This window comes from Pristis pectinata, chromosome 16, assembly GCF_009764475.1.
Source record: "Pristis pectinata isolate sPriPec2 chromosome 16, sPriPec2.1.pri, whole genome shotgun sequence".
Taxonomy (NCBI): domain Eukaryota; kingdom Metazoa; phylum Chordata; class Chondrichthyes; order Rhinopristiformes; family Pristidae; genus Pristis; species Pristis pectinata.
The window spans coordinates 41,109,901-41,130,755 of record NC_067420.1 but is presented as its reverse complement, the minus strand read 5'-3'; the positions used below and the strand labels follow the sequence as shown (position 1 = coordinate 41,130,755).

Genomic DNA, 20,855 nt, shown 5'->3' with positions numbered 1-20,855 from the left:
ATTCCATTATCTGCAGTTTCTTGTGTCGCCCTGTTTTAAAAAATTATAGAGGCGCAAGAAATTCTACATATGCTGGAATCTGGAGCAACACACAAAAAGTGCTGGAGGAATTCAGCAGGTCAGGCAGCATCCGTGGAGGGAAGTAAACAGTCGACGTTTCGGGCCGAGACCCTTCATCGGGACTGGAAAGGAAGAGGGCAGAAGCCAGAATAAGAAGGTGGGGGGAGGGGGAGGGGGAGGTGCGTCCACTGCAACAGCTGGGACCTCCCGGTGGCCACCCACTTCAATTCCACATCCCACTCCCATGTCTATCCACGGCCTCCTCTACTGCCACGTTGAGGCCAGGCGCAGGCTGAAGGAACAACACCTCATACTCTGCCTTGGGAGTCTCCAACCTGACGGCCTCAACATCGATTTCTCTAACTTCCGGTAACCCCACCCCTTCTTTTTCTCCCCCCCCCCACTCCTTTGTCCTCACTTATTCCCGTGGTTCCCTTCCCCCGCCTTGATGACCTGCCCATCTCCTCTCCTCCCCTCCCCCATCCTTTATTCCATGGTCCGCTGCCCTCTCCTACCGGATTCCTTCTTCTTCAGCCCTTTGCATCTTCTACCCATCACCTCTCAGCTTATTACATCTTCTCCCCCTCCCTCACCCACTACCTTCCCCCCTCTCACCTGAACCCACCTGTCCCCCACCCACATGTGCTCCTCCCCCTCCCCCCACCTTGTTATCCTGGCTTCTGCCCTCTTCCTTTCCAGTCCTGATGAAGGGTCTCGGCCTGAAACATCGACTGCTTATTTCCCTCCATGGAGCTGCCTGACCTGCTGAGTTCCTCCAGCACTTTTTGTGTATTAAAAAATTATACGTCTCTGATCTTCAGAACCATTTAAGAAAAGTTTTAAAATTGACATAACTTAAAAAGATTAAAATGTCTTAAAAACTGAAAAATTAATAACTATCTAAAATGTTTTATAATGAAAAGCATTAAACAAAAGCAAAATCTTTCTTTAAAAGTGTTCCACAGACCCATTACCCACATTGAAATCAGTGGGGTCTCCAGAGTCTGACCTGAAGCAGGAGGTGTCTCTCTCTGGAGCGTACGCTTGAGAATCCCAGGAAGACCGTCTGTGTCCCGAACTCCCTTGTAGAGTCGGAGACACAAGAGACTGCAGATGCTGGAATCTGGAGCAACAAACAATCTGCTGGAGGAACTCAGGGAATCGAGCAGCATCTGTGGGGGGGGGGGGGGGGAAGGAATAGTTGATCCTATCTCCCCTCTCTAATCTCAGTCCTGTTGCAGGGTTTCGACCCGTAACATCAACAATTCCTTTCCCCCTCACGGATGCAGCTCGACCTGCTGAGTTCCTCCAACGGATTGTTTGTTGATCCCTTCTAGAGTTCACTGGCAGGTTGAACCGACAGACGTGGCGTTCTGAATCTTGGCACCCCTGGGAAATCCATGTCTGACAGCCTATATCTGGGTCTCACTGTAGCATACACAGCTCTGTGCTGGTGATCCCTTTTGCAACTGCCAGCACTGTCCTGTGAGATCCAGCCCATTATAAAGTAAAAGTACAGATGTGAAGGGGCTGCAGAGAACAAAGGGATCTGGAGATTCACTTACATATGTCCTCAGAGGAGAATTACACTGACAAAGCTGTCATATAAAATTAAGGCTCTTTGGCATTAGAACAACAGCGCATAGGTTACAGAAGAAACCAAGTTATACTAAACCCTTGAAGATCCACAGGTAGATCCCAGCATTAGGTCCAGTTTTTAGTCCCCACCCAAGGGTGTCAAAGCTTTCTGGTGGGTGCTGAACAGGTTATCCAGGATCGAGGCTTGGGTCAGGTGCGGAGAAACCAGAGGAATGAAGGTTAAATAAAGGGGCCTAATCTAGTCAAGAGTTTCAATGAAGTAAACAAGGGGAAATGGTTCCATAGATGAAAAATTGATAACTAGAGGACACATTTAATGAGCAAAAATTGCAGAGAGTCACAAGAAATTGCAGAGAGTTGTGAACGCAGCTAGTCTATCACAAAAACCAGCCTCCCCTCCATTGGCTGCGTCTACACTTCTTGCTGCCACAGGAAAGCAGCCAATGTAATCAAAGACCCCTACCACCCCGGACATTCTCTCTTCTCCCCCCTCCCATCGGGCAGAAGATACAAAAGCCTGAAAGCACGTACCACCAGGCTCAAGGACAGCTTCTATCCTGCTGTTATAAGACTCTGGAATGGACCTCTTGTGAGTTAAAGATGAACTCTTGATCTCCTAATCTACCTCGTCGTGGCCCTTGCACTTTATTTGTCTACCTGCCCTGCACTTTCTCTGTAACTTAACGATTTGGAGTAAATGGTTTTGTGGCTAAGTTTGCAGATGACACCAAGATAGGTGGAGGAGTAGAGAGTATTGAAGAAACAGGAAGGTTGCAGGGAGACCTAGATAGTTTAGGAGAATGGGCAAGGAAATGGCAGATGAGATTCAATGTTGAGAAATGCGCAGTCGTACACTTTGGAAACAGAAATAAACGGGCAGATTATTATCTAGAAAGAGAGAAAATTCAAAGTACAGAAGTACAAAGGGACTTGGGGGTACTCGTGCAGGATACCTTAAAGGTTAACCACCAAGTCGGATCGGTGGTAAAGAAAGCGAATGCTACGTTGGCATTCATTTCGAGAGGTATAGTGTATAAAAGTAAGGAAGTGTTGATGAGGCTCTGTGGGGCACTAGTGAGGCCTCATTTGGAATACTGTGCACAGTTTTGGACCCCATATCTTAGGAAGGATGTGCTGATGTTGGAGAGGGTTCAGAGGAGATTTACGAGGATGATTCCCGGAATGAGAGGGCTTACGTATGATGAGCGTTTGTTGGCTCTTGGACTGTACTCACTGGAGTACAGAAGAATGAGAGGGGACCTCATAGAGACATTTAAAATGTTGAAAGGACTGGACAGAGTAGATGTGGCTAGGCTGTTTCCCTTGGTGGGTGAGTCCAGGACCAGAGGGCACAATCTTAGAATTAGATGGTACAGTTTCAAAACAGAAATGAGGAGAAATTTCTTTAGCCAAAGGGTGGTGAATTTGTGGAATTCCTTGCCAGGTACACCAGTGGAGGCCAGATCATTGGAGGCATTTAAGGAAGAGATAGATAGATATCTAAATAGTCGGGGTATCAAGGGATATGGGGATAAGGCTGGAAATTGGGATTAGAATAGTTTTTTTTCCTTCCCCCCCCCCCATTTCTCATTTCTTTTCTTTTTTCCCTTTTCCTTGGAGCAGACTCGATGGGCCAAATGGCCTACTTCTGCTCCCTTGTCTTGTGAGCTTGTGAACTGTAACACTACTGATGCTGCCAAACAACCAATCAACCAATTTCATGTCATTTAAGTCAGTGGTAATAAATCTGATTCTGATATTCTGCATTCTGATTTTTTACTTATGTTTGGACGGATGACATGTAAACAAAGTTTTCCACTGTATCTCGGTACAGTGACAATAACAAACCAATTACCAATTATCAATGAGCAAAAAACGACAATGAAATAATGAGACATTTCCTCACAGAACAACTTGCTAGGATCTGGAATCCTCTGTCGAAAGTTTGGTGGAAGAGGATTCAATATCATCGAACACTATGGCACAGTACAGGCCCTTCAGCCCACAATGTTGTACCAACATCCTATCCTGCTCTAAGATCTATCTAACCCTTCCCCCCCACATTGCCCCCCCATTTCTCTATCATTCATGTGTCTATCTAAGAGTCTCTTAAATGTCCCTAATGTATCTGCCCCCACACCCTCTGCCGGCAGTGCGTTCCACGCACCCACCACTCTCTGTGTAAAAACTTACCTCTGACATCCTCCTTATACATTCCTCCAGTCACCTTAAAATTATGTCCTCTCGTGTTAGCCATTGTCGTCCTGGGGAAAAGTCTCTGACTGTCCACTCGATCTATGCCTCTTATCATCTTGTACACCTCTATCAAGTCACATCTCATCCTCCTCCTCTCCAGAGAGAAAAGCCCTCGCTCACTCAACTTATCCTCATAAGACATGCTCTCCAATCCAGGCAGCATCCTGGTAAATCTCCTCTGGTAAATATCATGGAATCAAAAGAAGTTACAGCTCAGAAGGCCGCTCAAACCCATCCTATCCCTGCCGACCTTTCCTGGTCATGAGTTCCAGAAGCCCGCCATCCTCTGGATGAGAAAAAGATCCTCAACTTCCCTACGTCAGTTTACTTAAATCCTTGCGCCTAAACTGTGACCTCTCTCTTAAGAGAAATAACTCCTTCTTATTCATATCTGGGCCTCCTGTAATTTTATGCCCCTCAGCTGTCTCCCCTCAGCCTCCCTCCACTTGAAAGGAATTGAGAAGGGAAACAGAACATACTGTGGACAAAGAGGAGGGAAATAAAATATTGCACAGCTCTTTAAACAGGTAGATGAGCTACATGGCCTCTTTTGGCGCTATATCTTTCAGCTGGAGCAGTCAAGTGATCATTTCCTAGATTTAAGGTATTGGTTGAAGATATTTGTTTTAAGGGACTTTGGCACAGCTGGTAGAGCTGCTGCCTCACAGCTCCAGTGACCCGGGTTCAATCCTGATCTCCGGTGCTGTCTGTGTGGAATTTGCATGTTCTCCCTGTGATTTTGTGGATTTCCTCTGGGGTTCTTATATTTCAAAGGTTTTGAAAATTAGGGGAAATGAGGATTTGGGGATCAGAGAAGGCAGATGGCTGGTGACAACCAAGACCAGTAAATGAAGAAGATAGTTCAGGGACCAATGACCAACTCCAACTTTTTATCTTCTTAAATGAAGAATGTTGGCTCACCTTCCCGACCACACCTAGAATTACAGGAACCTGCTACATAGGCAGAGGCCAATCAGTCCACTAAGCCCCTGCTGGCCCTTCGAAAAGCAGCCACGTTCAGTCCTACATCTCCATAATCCTGTGGACTGATGCAACTTTCCCAGGACATTTTCAGTGTAGGACAGGACCAGGCCATCTGAGGGCTACAGGAGAGCTCACGCCTCAAACAAGCAATGCCAGACACAGTATTTAGAGCCCCAGAGTTACACAGCATGGAAACATGCCCTTCGGACCAACTCATCCACGCGACCAAGTTGCCTACTTCCCATGTCACGTCCTGGGTGAGGAGGATGGGGGTGGGGGTAAAAACATGCTTGGAATCCAGCTGTGACTAACCAACCCAACAAACCCAGGAATGACACCTGGGGGCTCTGCCTATCTCTAGCAGAGACTTTGTCATGTTTTATGGGTTATTGGTAATTGGTTTATTATTGGCATGTGTACCAAGATACAATGAAAAGCTTTTGTTTGCATGCTACCCATACAGATCATTCCACACATAAGTACATTGAGGTAGGACAAAAGGAGAACAATAACAGAATGCAGAATAAAGTGTTGCAGTTACAGAAGAAGTGCAGTGTGGGTAGACAATAAGGTGCAAGGGCCACGACGAGGTAGACTGTGAGATCAAGAGTTCATCTTTAGTGTATGAGAGGTCCGTTCAAGAGTCTGATAACAAATGAGAATAAAACCAAGACTTGCATTTTTGTGGTGCCTTTTACAGCCTCAGTAAGTCAAAGCATACTGGAACTAAAGAACTACTTCCTCTAAAGTGCTGATACTGTCAAAATGTGGAAAATGTGAAAACCAATTTATGCAAAGCAAGCTCCCACAAACAGCAAATAGAGACCAGACAATCTGTTTCATTGACTTTGATCTGTTCCAGAGTCTTATCTCAGCAGGGTAGAAGCTGTCCTTGAGCCTGGTGGTACATGCTTTCAGGCTTTTGTATCTTCTGCCTGATGGGGGGGGGGGGGGGGGGGAGGTGGTGAAGAGAGAATGTCCGGGGTGGGAGGGGTCTTTAAATATCTTGGCTGATTTTCCAAGGCAGCAGAAAGTATAAACAGAGTCCAAGGATGGGACGTTGGTTTCCATGAAAGACCAGGTTCCTGTATCTGGCAGAAAGAAAATAAAAACTTGCATTTGTATAGCACCCGTTATGACCTCTCTGCATCTTTAAATGTCTTCCACCCAGTGAAGCGCACCTGAAGTCCACTCATCACTGTAGAGTAGGAATAACAGCAGCCATCTTGCACACAGCAAGATCCCACAATGATCAAGGAGAAAACGGCAGGTATCTGTGTTACCGTTGTGTACTGTTGCACAGCCTCAGAATAAAGTGACGTCCCTTCAGAACTGAGATGAGGAGGAATTTCTTCAGCCAGAGGGTGGTGAATCTGTGGAACTTGTTGCCACAGAAGGCTGTGGAGGCTAAGTCGTTGGGTGTATTTAAGGCTGAGACTGATAGGTTCTTGATTGGTGAGGGGGTTAAGGGTTATGAGGAGGAGGCAGGAGAATGAGGTCGAAAAAAAAATCAGCCATGACTGAATGGTGGAGCAGACTCGATGGGCCGAATGGCCTAATTCTGCTCCTGTATACCTAATGGTCTTATGGTATTAAAGGTTGAATATGACCTTAGAATCTTTTGAAATAGTGGCAGTGGGATTCTATCTAAAATCCCATCTGGGACTCCTTCACTGAGACATTGGAAACTTCATGTCCCGTGGCCATCTCCCTCAGAGGCAACACCACTCCCCACCAAGCCACAGTTAACACCGAGGCAACCTTGATGTCATTAGTACCTGTGAGTCTGGCAGTTCTTCAAAGTTGACCTTCAATGCATCTGCTTGACTGGTCACCACGTTATCCAAGCCCATGTAACCGCAGAGTCTGCAGCTCGAATCACTAAGGCCACATGCTGAAACAAAATTGGTATTGGTGATGTCACTGGATAAGCTGCTAATGCTGTGCCCAAGCTGACCAAGACAATATCAGCTGGAACTCACAATGGCTGAGTGATAATCAGGATGGACCTGTAATATAGTGGAGCCACAGTGGTCGGGAACATGGTGTTTGAGGTTCCCTGCATTCTCATCCAGCATGCGCCATTTGGAAATGCAGTGCAGTAAGGGGTGTAGACAGGGTGAATGCACACAGTCTTTTTCCCAGGGTTGGGGAATCAAGAGCTAGAGGGCACAGGTTTAGGGTGAGAGGGGAGAGATTTAATAGGGAGTTGAGGGTCAACTTTTTCACCCAGAGGGTGGTCAGTATATGGAACAAGCTGCCAGAGGAAGTGGTTGAGGCAGGTACAATCATAGCTTTTAAAGCACATTTGGACAGGTACAGGGATAGGAAAGGTTAAGAGGGATATGGGCCAAACGTAGGAAAAAGGGACTAGCTTAGATGGTCATCTTGGTCGGCATGGACCAGTTGGGCCTGTTTCTATGCTGTATAACTCTATGAACTCCATATGGATATTTAATCACACTTGCATCACACTCACAGCACAGTTATGGCAGTAAATGAAAATCAAAACATCAGCAAATGCTAAGAATCTGAGATAAAAAGCAGAAAATTCTGGAAACACTCAGCAGGTCAGGCAGCATCTGTGGAGAGAGAAACAGAGTTAATGCTTCACGTCAAAGATCCTTCAGCAGAACTAGGAAAGGGAGAAAACAAGTTAGTCTTCAGTAGCAGAGAAGGCAGGTGGATGGATGTGTAGAAAAAAGAGAATATCTCTGATAGGGTGAGACCAAATGGGTTGATATGGCAGATTATTCTTTGTCTGTGTTATGTGTTGCTTATAGCAAGGTTGTAGAACATGTCCAGAAGACCAAGCTGTATAAATAGAGTGAGAAAGCTATGGCAGTGTATGGGCAAAATGTTCGAGTGAATTCAGTGCAGAGGGCCCCAATAAAGAAATTGGAAAATTCTTTGAATATTTACCAGCCAAAGAACTAACAACATTCATGGCCAAGCTTCACTTGAATTTCATTGGCAAGCTGCCCATGCCCAATGAGTGGGAGTGTTTGAAAATCAGGTGGCACCTCTGCAGAGCCAATCTAAACTTTACATCTTAAAGGGGAGGGGCAGCAGAGGAAGCAACCTTTCAGGAGGCACTGCTCGCCTGCTTCTCAGGGATTGGGGGCCACAGAGATTTTGGCCCCATTTCCACAGAGCCCTTTAAGGGCTGCAGGTAAGGCTGCTCCAGGCTCTGTAACATTGGGTGGGTCTGCCAACTGCCAATGGAAAATTGCACAGGGATCCAACCTACCAGAATGGGACCTCTCAAAACACCTTTTAACGGAACTTCTGCCTGTTTCACCTGCTGCTGGCTCGAAAACCAAACACACCAGACTACTCCTGTGGGAAGTAAATTTTATTAAGTGTCTATACCTCCACTGTCTTCCTTTTCAAGGAGATTGAAACCTTAATAAAAATCATTTTCACACTCATACTTGTGTAAACATGAACCCATTAATAACCAGCAAGAACTGTTATATGAACTAGTGACAATTCTTGTGTGGGTCCTGATGCAGGGTTTCAAGCTGAAATGTCAATTCCTTCTCGCCCCACAGATGCTGCTCGACCCACTGAGTTCCTCCAGCAGATTGTGTGTTGCTCCAGATTCCAGAATCTGCAGTCTCTTGTGTCTCTCTGTGTGAAGTACCCCTGACTGCACAAAGAGACCAACTCTGAACAGAACTGTCAACACAATGGCAACTTTCCTGATTTTAGCTGTCATAACATCCTCCATTACTTCCCCCAACCTTCTCATAAGTTCTGAACCCGAGTTCCTGGGAGTGAACATCACCAGTAGCCTGTCCTGGTCAAATCACGTAGATACCACTGCCAAGAAAGCTCACCAGCACCTCTACTTCCTCAGAAGGCTAAAGAAATCCAATGTGTCCCCTTTGACACTCACCGACTTTTATCGATGCACCATGGAAAGCATCCTATCTGGATGCATCACGGCTTGATATGGAAACTGCTCTGCCCAGGACTGCAAGAAACTGCAGAGAGTTGTGGACACAGCCCAGCGCGTTACGGACACCAGCCTCCCCTCCTTGAACTCTGTCTTTACCTCTCGCTGTCTTGGTGAAGCAGCCAGCATAATCAAAGACCCCACCCACCCAGGACATTCTCTCCCTCCTCTTCCATCAGGTGCCACCAGGCTCAAGGACAGCTTCTATCCCACTGTGATAAGACTATTGAATGGTTCCCTTATACAATGAGATGGACTCTGACCTCACGATCTACCTTGTTGTGACCTTGCACCTTATTGCACTGCACTTTCTCTGTAGCTGTGACACTTTACTCTGTATTCTGTTATTGTTTTTACCTGTACTACCTGAATGCACTCTGTACTAACTCAATGAATTGACCTGTACGATCAGTATGCAAGACAAGTTTTTCACTGTACCTCGGTACAAGTGACAATAATAAACTAATACCAATACCAGAACATGGAATCACAGAGTCATAGAGCATTGAAACAGGCCCTTCGGCCCAACTGGTCCATGCTGACTGCGTTCCCCAGCAAGCTAATCCCATCTGCCCACTTTTGGCCCACAGCCCTCTAAACCTCTCCTGTACTTATCTAGATGGCTTTTAAATGTTGCTAATGTGCCCACCTCAACCACTATTTCTGGTTATCATCAAAATACTGTTTTTACAAGTTTAGATGGCTTGTTATTGTTCCTTCAGAAACAACCAAAACTAACAACATTGCAAATACAGGTAAAACAGGCAAGTTATCATCATCTCTTGATGGCTCAAATTTAACAGTTACTTGCATAATTAATGTTACTGGGCTCCACATTACTCTGAGTTAGGTTTGGCCTTTCTTATCTAGGATAACCAGCAAGACGTTGGTAAGGCCACATTTGGAGTACTGTGTACAGTTCTGGTCACCCTGCTGTGGGAAGGATGCCATTAAATCGGAAAGAGAGCAAAAAAGATTTACAAGACGTTACCAGGATTGGAGGGCTTGGGTTATAAGGAGAGGCTGGATAAGCTCGGACATTTTACCCTGGAGAACAGGTGGCTGAGGGGTAACCTTATGGAGGTTTATCAAATCATGAGGGGGATAGAAAAGGTGAAAAGACAAAGTCTTTTCCCCAGGGTAGAGGAGTCCAAAACTTGAAGGCATAGGTTTAAGGTGAGAGGGGAAGGATTTAAAAGGGACATGAGTGGAACGTTTTTCACACAGAGGGTGGGTAAGTATACGGAACGAGCTACCAGATGTTGGTACAATTACAACATTTAAAAGACAGGTATATTGATAAGAAAGGTTTAGAGGGATAGGAACCAAATGCAGGCAAATGGGACTAGCTCGGGTAGGTATCCTGGTGACTTGATAGAGGTGTACAAGATGATAAGAGGCATAGATCGAGTGGACAGTCAGAGACGTTTTCCCAGTGTGACAATGGCTAACACGAGGGGACATAATTTTAAGGTGATTGGAGGAAGGTATAAGGGGGATGTCAAGGGTGAGGTTTTGTTTTTACACAGAGAGTCGAGGGTGCGTGGAACGCACTGCCTGCAGAGGTTGTGGGGGCAGATACATTAGGGACATTTAAGACACTCTTAGATAGACACATGAATGATAGAAAAATGGAGGGCTATGTGGGAGGGAAGGATTAGATAGATCTTAGAGCAGGATAAAATGTCGGCACAACATTGTGGGCCGAAGGGCCTGTACTGTGCTGTACTGTTCTATGTTCATCTAACACCAGATATTCAGTAATAACTGATTTTGATACTGGGTTTTTAAAACATTGAATTCTTGCACAAAAAAAATCATATCCATAATTTTGCAAAAATTAAAGATGCCTTCTTCAAAAGCATTGCCCTGCCAAGAAGGGGCTGGCTGTCCATAGGCCTCGAGGATCCCAAGGCACAGTAAGAAGGCTCCTGTTCATTCTTCCCGGAATTTACTGCAAGCATCATTTGCCTCCGCGCTCCAGTGCATAAACAATTCCTTGCATCTCTTCCATGCTCTTGAATTTTTACAATGTATTATCAGGGTGTGAACCTTGTTGTTTGCCTCGTAGTTTAATTGGCAGGGTGTGAAGTTGAGAGAGTCCAGAAATCATTCATCAACCAAAGTGATGCCTCTCCGACAGGCGATCCACACTGTTTTCCTTCTTTCTACCTCATCTGTCCAAGTGGAGCAGATCCATACAGAGACCAGCCCTGATTAAAACATGCTACGCTGCCAAGAAATGTTATGCTTGGACAGGGATAATTCTGGAGCAAGATTCCTCTAACCCTTAGTTGCGAACCTTGCTGCCCAGTGCGCTTAATAGTTCATTCAGAGATTCAATTTGCACAAAACTGGCAGAGCCCTGGACTCGAGGCTGAAGCCACCAGCCTTCTATATCGTCCTGTTGCCTCCGTGTTAGCCTTGGCAGTGGTCTGACTCTGTTTTGTGGACACAGCTTTGCTGAGAACAGATAACTGAGAGACATTTCATGCTTGTTTTGGGAATTCTGTACAGTGGGAATAAACGGGATGTGGTTGGGCGCAAATGAGTTCCTCAGATTGGATTGCCTGCACATTTATTCAGAACTGCTATACGTGTTTTTGGCCTTAACTATAATGGTGGGGACAGTGTGGATAGGAAGTCAACTTAGAAGGAACAGAGCAGCCAAGCGTATTCCCAATATTCAGAAAACTCAACAGGTCTCCTACCCCACTCCACCATCTCCCTGTGACCATGTGGGCTTCCAATGGGTGCTCCGGTTTCCTCCCAGATCCGAAAGACACGTTCATTGGTAGGCTAAATTGGATTCTGTACCTTACCCCCAGTGAAGGTGGGTGGGAGAATGGGGGGAACTGATGGACATGTGAAACAGGTTAAGTGGAAAATAAGTGAAGGAATGGGATTGGTGGGATTGCACAGGAAACCAGCATAGACTTGATGGGCCGATTGGCTTCCTTCCATGTGATAAAGAAAATGAGATTTATTCAATACTTCACTTGGCTCTCAACCTTTCTACTAAAGCTGCTTCCTCACAGTTTAAACATGGCAATATTCTTCTCGAGGCTTCTGTATCCAAATAATATTTTTGTCTGGAGTAAATCCTTGTTTGATGAATTATCTTTAGGCTTCGTCAAGGAATGATGCTGATAGGAATCAGATTGAACCTTCTTTAGCCAGAGCAAGGTTAGAATGCAGCTGAGATGTAAAGTATGAATTATTTAAAGGAAAGTTGGATAAACACTTGAGGGAGAAAGGAATAGAAAGGAATAGCTATACAGTTAGATGACAGGGAGATGAAGGGGTTGGAATGAGGGCAGTTAGAGCATAAACTCTGGTGGTACAGCAGCAGACCAAATGGCCTACTTCTGTGCTGTGAATTCAGTACAAGAACCATTCTCATCTCAGACACTCCAGTACTGCTGTCAGACAGCCAAAAGTCAGCACTGTACAATGTTCTCATCAATTCATTCACATAATGTGGGCATCGCTGGCATGACCAACATTCGGTGCCCTAGAGAAGACCTCTAGTGAAGGTGCTTCCACAATCCCACCGAGGAGGGATTTCCAGGATTTAGACCCAGTGACAACGAAGGACTAACGATATATTTCCAAGTCAGGAAGGTGTGTGATTTGGTGGGAGGATGGGAGATGGGGTTAGTGATAACCTGCAAGGGGATGGTGTTCCCATAACCCTGGTTGCCTTCTAAGTGCCTCTTAACCTTTCCTACCCATGTACCTGTCCAAGTTCTTTTTAAATGTTGTTAATGTACCTGCCTCAACCACTTCCTCTGGCAGCTCATTCCATACACTTGACCACCCTCTCAGTGAAATGGTTGCTCCACTCACCCTAAACCTATGCCCTCTAGTTCTTGATTCCCCAGCCCTGAGAAACAGACTGTGTGCATTGACCCTATCTGTGCCCTTCATGATTTTATATTATAGAGGTATATAAAATCATAATATAACATTATAATCAGCCCCCATCCTCCTATGCTCCAATGAAAAATGTCCCAACCTGCTCAAGCTCTCTCCATAACTCAGTCCCTCGAGTCCCGGCAACATCCTTGTAAATCTCCTCTGCAGCTTAATGGCACCTTTCCTATAGCAGGGTGACAAAACTGAACACAATGGTCCAAATGCAGTCTCACCAACATCTTGTACAAGAGGGGAAATGGAACTGGTGGGAAAAGAAACCAGTTTCTTTTGTAATCTAGATGTAAAACATGATGACGCTGGAGGAACTCAGCAGGCCAGGCAGCATCCGTGGAGAAAAGCAGGCGGTCAACGTTTCAGGTCAGGACCCTTCCTCATGACTAAAGATAGGAAAAGGGGAAGCCCAATATATAGGAGGAAAATGCAGAGCAGTGATAGGTGGACGAAAGAGGGGAGGTGGGGTGGGCACAAGGTGGTGATAGGTAGATGCAGGAAAGAGACAGTGATGGGCAGGTGCGGGGGAGGAGGGAGCAGATCCACTGGGGGTTGGGTCAAAGGTAAGGAGGCAGGTGCCCCATGGGTGGAGGGCAGAAAAGGAAAAAAAATATTGGCGAGGAGGAAAAAAGAGAGCTAGGCTTGAAAAGAAGAGGCAAGGTGGAGGGTGGGGTTTGGTTTACTTAAAGTGGGAGAATTTGATGTTCATGCCATTAGGCTGTAACGTCCCAAGACAGAAAATGAGGTGCTGTTCCTCCAGTTTGTGTTTGGACTTCTCCTGGCAGTGGGGGAGCCCAAGGTCTGGCATATCTGTCAGTCAGGGGTAGGGATGAGAGCAGAGGTGCAGAAAATGGCAGGGATGCGGTGCGAGAACTCTTGACTACTTTGGGGGGGGGGGCCTCACCGCCCTCCGCTTCTTTCTTGACCAGAACCAGAACCAGTCCCCTTGCACTGACACTCTCTTCCACCTGGCTGAACTTGTCCTCACCCTAAACAACTTCTCTTTCGGTTCCTCTCACTTTCTACAGACCTAGGGTGTAGCCATGGGCACTCGCATGGGCCCCAGCCATGCCTGCCGTTTCGTTGGCTACATTGAACAGTCTCTGTTCCAAGCCTACTCCGGCCCCATTCCTCAACTCTTTCTCTGCTATATTGATGACTGCATTGGTGCCATCTCTTGTACCCATACAGAACTCGACAGTTTCATAAATTTCACCACTAACTTTCACCCTGCTCTCTAATTCACTTGGACCATCTCTGACACCTCTCTCTCTCCTTTCTCAATCTCTCCATCTCCATCTCAGGAGATTCTTTATCCACTGACATCTACTACAAACGCACTGAAGCCCACAGCTACCTCAATTATAGCTCCTCCCACCCTGTCTCTTGCAAGGACTCTATCTCTTCCTCTCAATTTCTCTGCCTCTCCCGCTCCTGCTCCCATGATGAGGCTTTCCTCTCCAGGACATCAAAGATGTCCAACTTCTTTACTAACCGTGGCTTCTCCCCCCTACTGTGGTCGAGAGAGCTCGCATCCACATCTCTGCCACTTCTCACACCTCTGCTCTCACCCCCACCCCTCCCAGACCGAAAAGGGATAGGGTCCCCCTTGTCCTCACATTTCATCCCACCTGCCTACGTATCCAACACATCATCCTCCACTACTTCTGCCATCTCTAATGGGACCCCACCACCAAGCATATCTTCCCCTCCCCACCTCTTTCTGCCACTCACAGGGACCGCTCTCTCCACAACTCCCTCGTTCACTCCTCCCTGCCACCCCCCCCCCCACCCATCCCGCTCCCACCCCGGGAACTTTCCACTGCCCCCACCATAGGTGCAACACCTGCCCCTACACCACCTCCATCACCGCCATCCAGTGACCCAAACAGTCCTTTCACGTGAGACAAAGATTCACCTACACCTCCCCTAATATCACCTACTGCATTCAGTGCTCCAAGTGTGGCCTCCTCTACGTTGGTGAGACCAAACGCAGACTAAGTGACCATTTTGCAGAACACCTGCGCTCTGTCCGTGACTGCGATCTGCATCTCCCCGTTGCCGGTCACTTCAACTCCCCCTCCCGCACTATCACTGATATGTCAGTCCTCGGCCTCCTCCACTGCCAGGAGAAGTTCAAGTGCAAACTGGAGGAACAGCACCTCATTTTCCGCCTTGGGACCTCACAGCCTAACGGCATGAACGTTGACTTCTCCCACTTTAAGTAAACCAACCCCTGCTCCCCACCCTGCCTCCTTGCCCTTTCCTAGCCTCTCTTTTTTCTTCTTGCCAATATTCTTTTCCCTCCTCCTCTCCCCTCATGGGGCACCTGCCTCCTTACCTTTGATCTATCCCCCAGTGGATCTGCTCTCCCCTCCTCCCCCTCACCTGCCTATCACTGTCTCTTTACCTGCATCTACCTATCACCACCTTGTGCCCACCCCGCCTCCCCTCTTTTGTCCACCTATCACTGCTCTGCTTTTCCCTCCTATATATTGGGCTTCCCCTTTTCCTATCTTCAGTCCTGAAGAAGGGTCCTCACCCGATACGTTGACCGCCTGCTTTTCTCCACGGATGCTGCCTGGCCTGCTGAGCTCCCCCAGCATCTTGTTGTTTTTGGAACTGGTGGGATTCCTCTGCTTGGAGCTGGAATGGCCTCCTTCAGGGTCATGGTATACAAGTTGAAATCTCTGCTTTATTAACCTAAATATGTTCTGGAGTTCAAAGAAGTTACTCAGCCACTGAGCTAATGTTGCATTGCAGTGCACAGATCCCAAGAAATAGATTCTCTCCAAATACAATGTAATCACTAACTAAATGTCCTGGTTATTGTTATGACATGCTTACATTTCAGCTGTTCATGTTTGATTCTCCATCCTGGGCCAGTCAGGTATACGGATGGCGGAGGACAGAAAAACCTGACAAAATTATAAAGGAAAACCGTCCATCAGTCAAGTTATGGTAAAACTCCGTTAACCTGGAACCATCAAGACTTTGGTTGTATCGGACTCACAGATTTTCCGGACCTCCCGATGTTATTACACTGATGCTCCAACACATTTTTCCTTCACATTTTACACAGTAGAATAATACATTTTCCAGCGAACCCAATAAAGTTCAAGGAGTGTGGGGAATGAGGCTCTGGTAAGTTTCAAGGGAGCACGGGGATTAGGGGACCCTTGTGAGTGGAGATGGATTGGAGCAAACATCATCTCGTGAGCCAGATGCCAACGAATCTGGATTTCCAAATAGTCCGAAAGCGGATTAATACTATTTTGGTTGATGTCGGCTGGTGCTGCACGTCAGGTCTCTCTGCCTCTCCAGTCAGAAGTTTACCGGTTCAAGACCCACTCCCGGAATTTGAACACAGAAGTGCAATACTGAATGGGGGAACGTGATGATTTTGAAATTTGACCACTTTTGGAGGAGACACGTTATTGACCCACCCGCATCTGTAAGCATGGAGTGTATAACACGTGCATAACTTTTGCATATGTGTATCTCAAATGTGATTACCCATTTTTCAGGGGGTCCACTGCCTTTGTGTAGGCACATTCTGGGTACTGAAGGTGTGCTGTGCTGTCTTTGGAGGGAGGCATTAAACTGAGGCCCCTTCAGCTCTCTTGTGAGAACAAAGGTCCCATGAGACCATTTTGCTAAATGGAAATAATCTACGTATCACATGGCAATTATTTTCCCCCACCTCCCCCCCGCCTTTGTTTTCCCTCATTCCTGTGGCCTCCTCACCCTTCTCTTTCCCCTCCCCCTCCCTCATGACCTGCGCATCTTTTCCCCACCTCCTTCCCTTTATTCCATGGTCCACTGCCCTCCCCTACTGGATTCCTCCTTATCCAGCCCTCTGCCCCTTCCACCTATCGCCTCTCAGCTTCTTACATCACTCCCTTTCATTTCCACTCCCCCACCCACCTACCTTCCCCCTCTCACCTGGACTCACCTATCACCTGGACTCACCTATCACCCACCAGCCTGTGCTCCTCCCCCTCCCCCTACCCTTTTACTCTGCCTTCTGCCCTCTTTCCTTTCCAGTCCCGATGAAGGGTCTCAACCCGAAACGTCAACTGTTTATTTCCCTCCATGGATGCTGCCTGACCTGCTGAGTTCCTCCAGCATTTTGTGTGTGTTGCTCCAGATTCCAGCATCTGCAGAATCTCTTGTGTGGAGCTGGCAAATGAGTAATGGGTTTATTATTGTCACATGTACCGAGGTACAGCAAAAAACTGTTTTGCATACCGTCCATAGAGATCATTTCATCATATCAGTACATTGAGGTAGTACAAGGGAAAAGCAATAACAGAATGCAGAATATAGTGTTACAGTTACAGAGAAAGAATTCTTAGAGTTAAAAGAATACAATGATTATAACAGAAGTAATGAATAGATCAGCAGGGAGCAGCTTGCAAAGAATCGCCACCCAACGTTTGTGTAATTTATGTTTAATTTATGTTTCTCTTGTGAATGTGGTGTATCTGATGCTCTGTGCCTGTGATGCTGCTGCAAGTAAGTTTTTCATTGTACCTGTGCATATTTGTACTTGTGCATCTTTCAATAAACTCATCTTTAACTTTGACTTTTTATCTGGTGATTGTCACCAGATTGGTGTTTATGGGAGCTTGCTATGCACAAAGTGGCTGCTACATTACAACAGTGACTGCACCTCAGGACCTGAGGAAGCCCCATAGTGCTTTATAGTCAATAAAGTTGCTGTGGAAACATCTCTCTCTTCCTGTGTAACCTGACTCTAAGACTTGTTCACTTTAAATAAAGGAAACATTCACATTCTGCTGCTCTCCCTATACAAGTTGTAGCGGTTTGCGATGGATATCTACACTCTGCTGAGTTGATGTATACCTCTTGCCAACTAGGAAGGTATGGAACAGGTCAGAGTCCCTGTGATTGAAGGTCAAATGAAACTGCCCGAACAAACCACCCAGCTGCCTCATCAGGCACCACTTGTCCTGCCTGTGGCAAGAGTGTGCAGATCCTGAATAGAACTCTTCAGCCATCCCCGAGCCCACAGATCTGGAGGTGGAAGCCAGTTATCTTCAGCCTTGAGGGACTGAACCCCTCCCATCGGGCAGAAGATACAAAAGCCTGAGGGCACGTACCACCAGGTTCAAGGACAGCTTCTAACCCACTGTTATAAGATCATTGAACAATCCCCTAGTACGATAAGATGGACTCTTGACCTCGCATTCTACCTCGTTATGGCCTTGTACCTTATCGTCTGCCTGCACTGCACTTTCTCTGTAACACTATATTCTGCATTCTGTTATTGCTTTTCCCTTGTACTACCTCAATGTACTGATGTGGTGAAATGATCTGTATGGATGGCATGCAAAACAAAATTTTTCACTGTACCTCGGTACATGTGACAATTATAAACCAATTACCAAATAAGAAATGTAAAGGAAATGCTTTCAAAGGAGATTATAAAAAATGTAGATCTGAGATCTAAGGTTGTGACTTTTTACCTCTTTTCATTCCCATACGATTTCTGAGCAACCTTAGCGTGTAGAATGAGCACAGTCTGGTTGGGCTGCTGCTGTAGGTATTGGCGTACAACATCACGGGTCACAGTGGGATGATCTGGGCCAGACCTGAGGAGGAATATAACCACAGTGTGATGGATGGTTCTGGATGCCACAGATCCCCATTCTCGGCCCTCCGGCAATACTACAGAGAGTTCTGGACACAGCTCAGCACATCACGAGAACCAGCCTCCTCTCCATGGACTCTGTTTTCCCTTGTACTACCTCAATGCACCATTGTAATGAAATAATCTGTATGGATGACATGCAAAATAGTTTTTCACTGTACCTCAGTACATGTGACAACAATAAGCCGATATACCATTTTACCACTCTTCTAATTCCTCATAGGGAACCGAGTATTAATGAAGACCGTTGAGGTTGCCTCGGAATAACCTAAAAAAATTCAATGTATCTAAAAAAAATTAATATTTTTACTCAGTTCCCCACCTATCTGCTTCTGGCCTATTTTCGTTGTACTGAAATGAAAGGTATGCAGTGGTCTGGTGCTCTTTCTGGAGGAATTCTTTCCAATCAACTCATTTCTTATCGAGAGTCATTCTCCTGGTTGAGCGCCACTGGCTGTCAGTTTGATGCAAGGTTCCACGACAGTATCCCATCAGATAGCACAACCTTGACCTGATTCCTGACATTAATCCAAGGAGTCTGTAATCAGTGGGTAGAGATCTGCTCTGCCAGCTAAACCTCATCCAAAGTGAAAAGTTGCTTAGAACAAAATCACAAGATCACACAACGCCATTTAGCCCATACTGTCTATACCAGCTCTTAGCTTCATGCCTCCTACTGTTTCTCAATCTCAGGCAATTGTTCCCCTTCAAGTACTTATCCAACTTTGCTTTTGAGGTTTACTATTGAATCTTCTTCTGTCATTCTTCAGCAGTGAATATTCTTGACTGCAGTTCTCCTATCAGCAATGGCCTGGTGAATGGGATGGGGGTTGTGGTGGTGTTTGAAACATTGAATTGGGCCAACCACATATATACTGTACCTGCAAGAGCAGGTCAGAGGCTGGTCATCCTGCAGCAAGTGAATCACCTTCTGACACCCCAAGGCTTTTCCATCATCTCTAAGATATGTTAGCACTGTGATGGAATGCTCTCCACTTGCCTAGATGAGTGCAGCTACAATATTTAAGAAGGTTAACACCATCCAAGACCCAGTAGCCTACTAAACCAGCACCCCATCCACCAACCCCTACATCCAGTTCCTCCTTCACTGCCCTGTGGCTACTGAAAATGCACAAAATTCACTGATGCAACTTACTGAGGCTTCGTCAATAATTTCTCTCAAACCCATAATCTTTACAACCTAAAACGATAAGGATAGCAAGTACATGGGAGCACTATCATCTACCAGCTACCCCAACAAATCTCTATCCTGGCTTGTAAAGACACCACTATTCCTTTACTGAGCCAAATTCCTGGAATACCCTTCCCAACCACGCTGTGGGAATATTTCTCCCTCCTATATTGTAGCAGGTCAACAAAGTGGTAAATTGGTTTATTATTGTCACAGTGAAAAACTTCATTTTGTATGTCATCAGTGCAGATCATTTCATCACATCAGTACATCGAGGCAGTACAAGGGAAAAGCAATAACAGAATGCAGAATGTAGTGTTACAGTTACAGAGAAAGTGCAGTGCAGGCAGACAATAAGGTACAAGGCCATAACGAGGTAGAATGCGAGGTCAAGAGTCCATTTTATCGTACTAGGGGATTGTTCAATGATCTTATAACAGTGGGATAGAAGCTGTCCTTCAGCCTGGTGGTACGTGCTTTCAGGCTTTTGTATCTTCTGCCCGATGGGAGAGGGAAGAGAGAATGTCCAGGGTGGGTGGGGTCTTTGATTTACCAAGGCAGCAAGAAGTGTAGACAGAGTCCGTGGAGGGGAGGCTGGTTTCCGTGATGTACTGAGCTGTGTCCACAACTCTCTGCAGTTTCTTGCAGTCTCAGGCAGGGCAGTTCAGAGCATCTTCTCAAGGGAAATTAGGAATAGAAACAAATGCTGGTCTTAATAGCAAATTGAAAACTTCCTGCTCTCTGGACTCTCCACTTTTAACCCCAGGTCCCAGAGCTGCAAACAAGTCCTTTTCTCTTCAACCTCATTGACGTTAAGCTCGAGAGTCATAGACTCATGGCATCTATAACTCTAGAGCTAAGAAGTGATCTCCTAATATAACCCTACTTTACAAGGATGCAACACAGAGCAAACTTCTTTAATCAGGATTATTGAATGAAACAGTCCAAAAACAACTGCCTGCTCTTCGGTTCACCCAACCAATTAATTCCCCTGCCTTATCTACAAGCTCCTAACCCTGCTGTGACCATCGAACATTACTCCTTCCAACCTTGGTAATGAACTGCACCTTTCGTGAAAACATCTGATGCTTGCTGGATTTTTCTGATGCCGGTTCCCTTGAACCCAAGGGGGTCGGGCCTGGAATATTAACTGTTTCTCTCTCCACGGATGTTGCCTGACCTGCTGAGTGTTTCTA

The 20,855-nt window shown here is 46.2% G+C and overlaps 2 protein-coding genes across 2 annotated transcripts in view; both read right to left on the bottom strand.

Annotated features, from left to right (window-relative positions):
• LOC127579052 (uncharacterized) overlaps positions 1-20,855 on the bottom strand; it is a 407,687-nt gene that overhangs the window by 272,792 nt on the left and 114,040 nt on the right. The window lies entirely within an intron of this gene.
• Positions 1-20,855, bottom strand: part of rbpjl (recombination signal binding protein for immunoglobulin kappa J region-like) — a 55,129-nt gene that overhangs the window by 13,290 nt on the left and 20,984 nt on the right. Inside the window, exons 3-5 of the mRNA XM_052031577.1 lie at positions 18,283-18,408; positions 15,638-15,708; positions 6,678-6,793 (exon numbers count right to left, since the gene is read on the bottom strand). Of these exons, the coding sequence (XP_051887537.1) occupies positions 6,678-6,793; positions 15,638-15,708; positions 18,283-18,408 (313 nt within the window). The remainder of the gene's footprint in view (positions 1-6,677; positions 6,794-15,637; positions 15,709-18,282; positions 18,409-20,855) is intronic.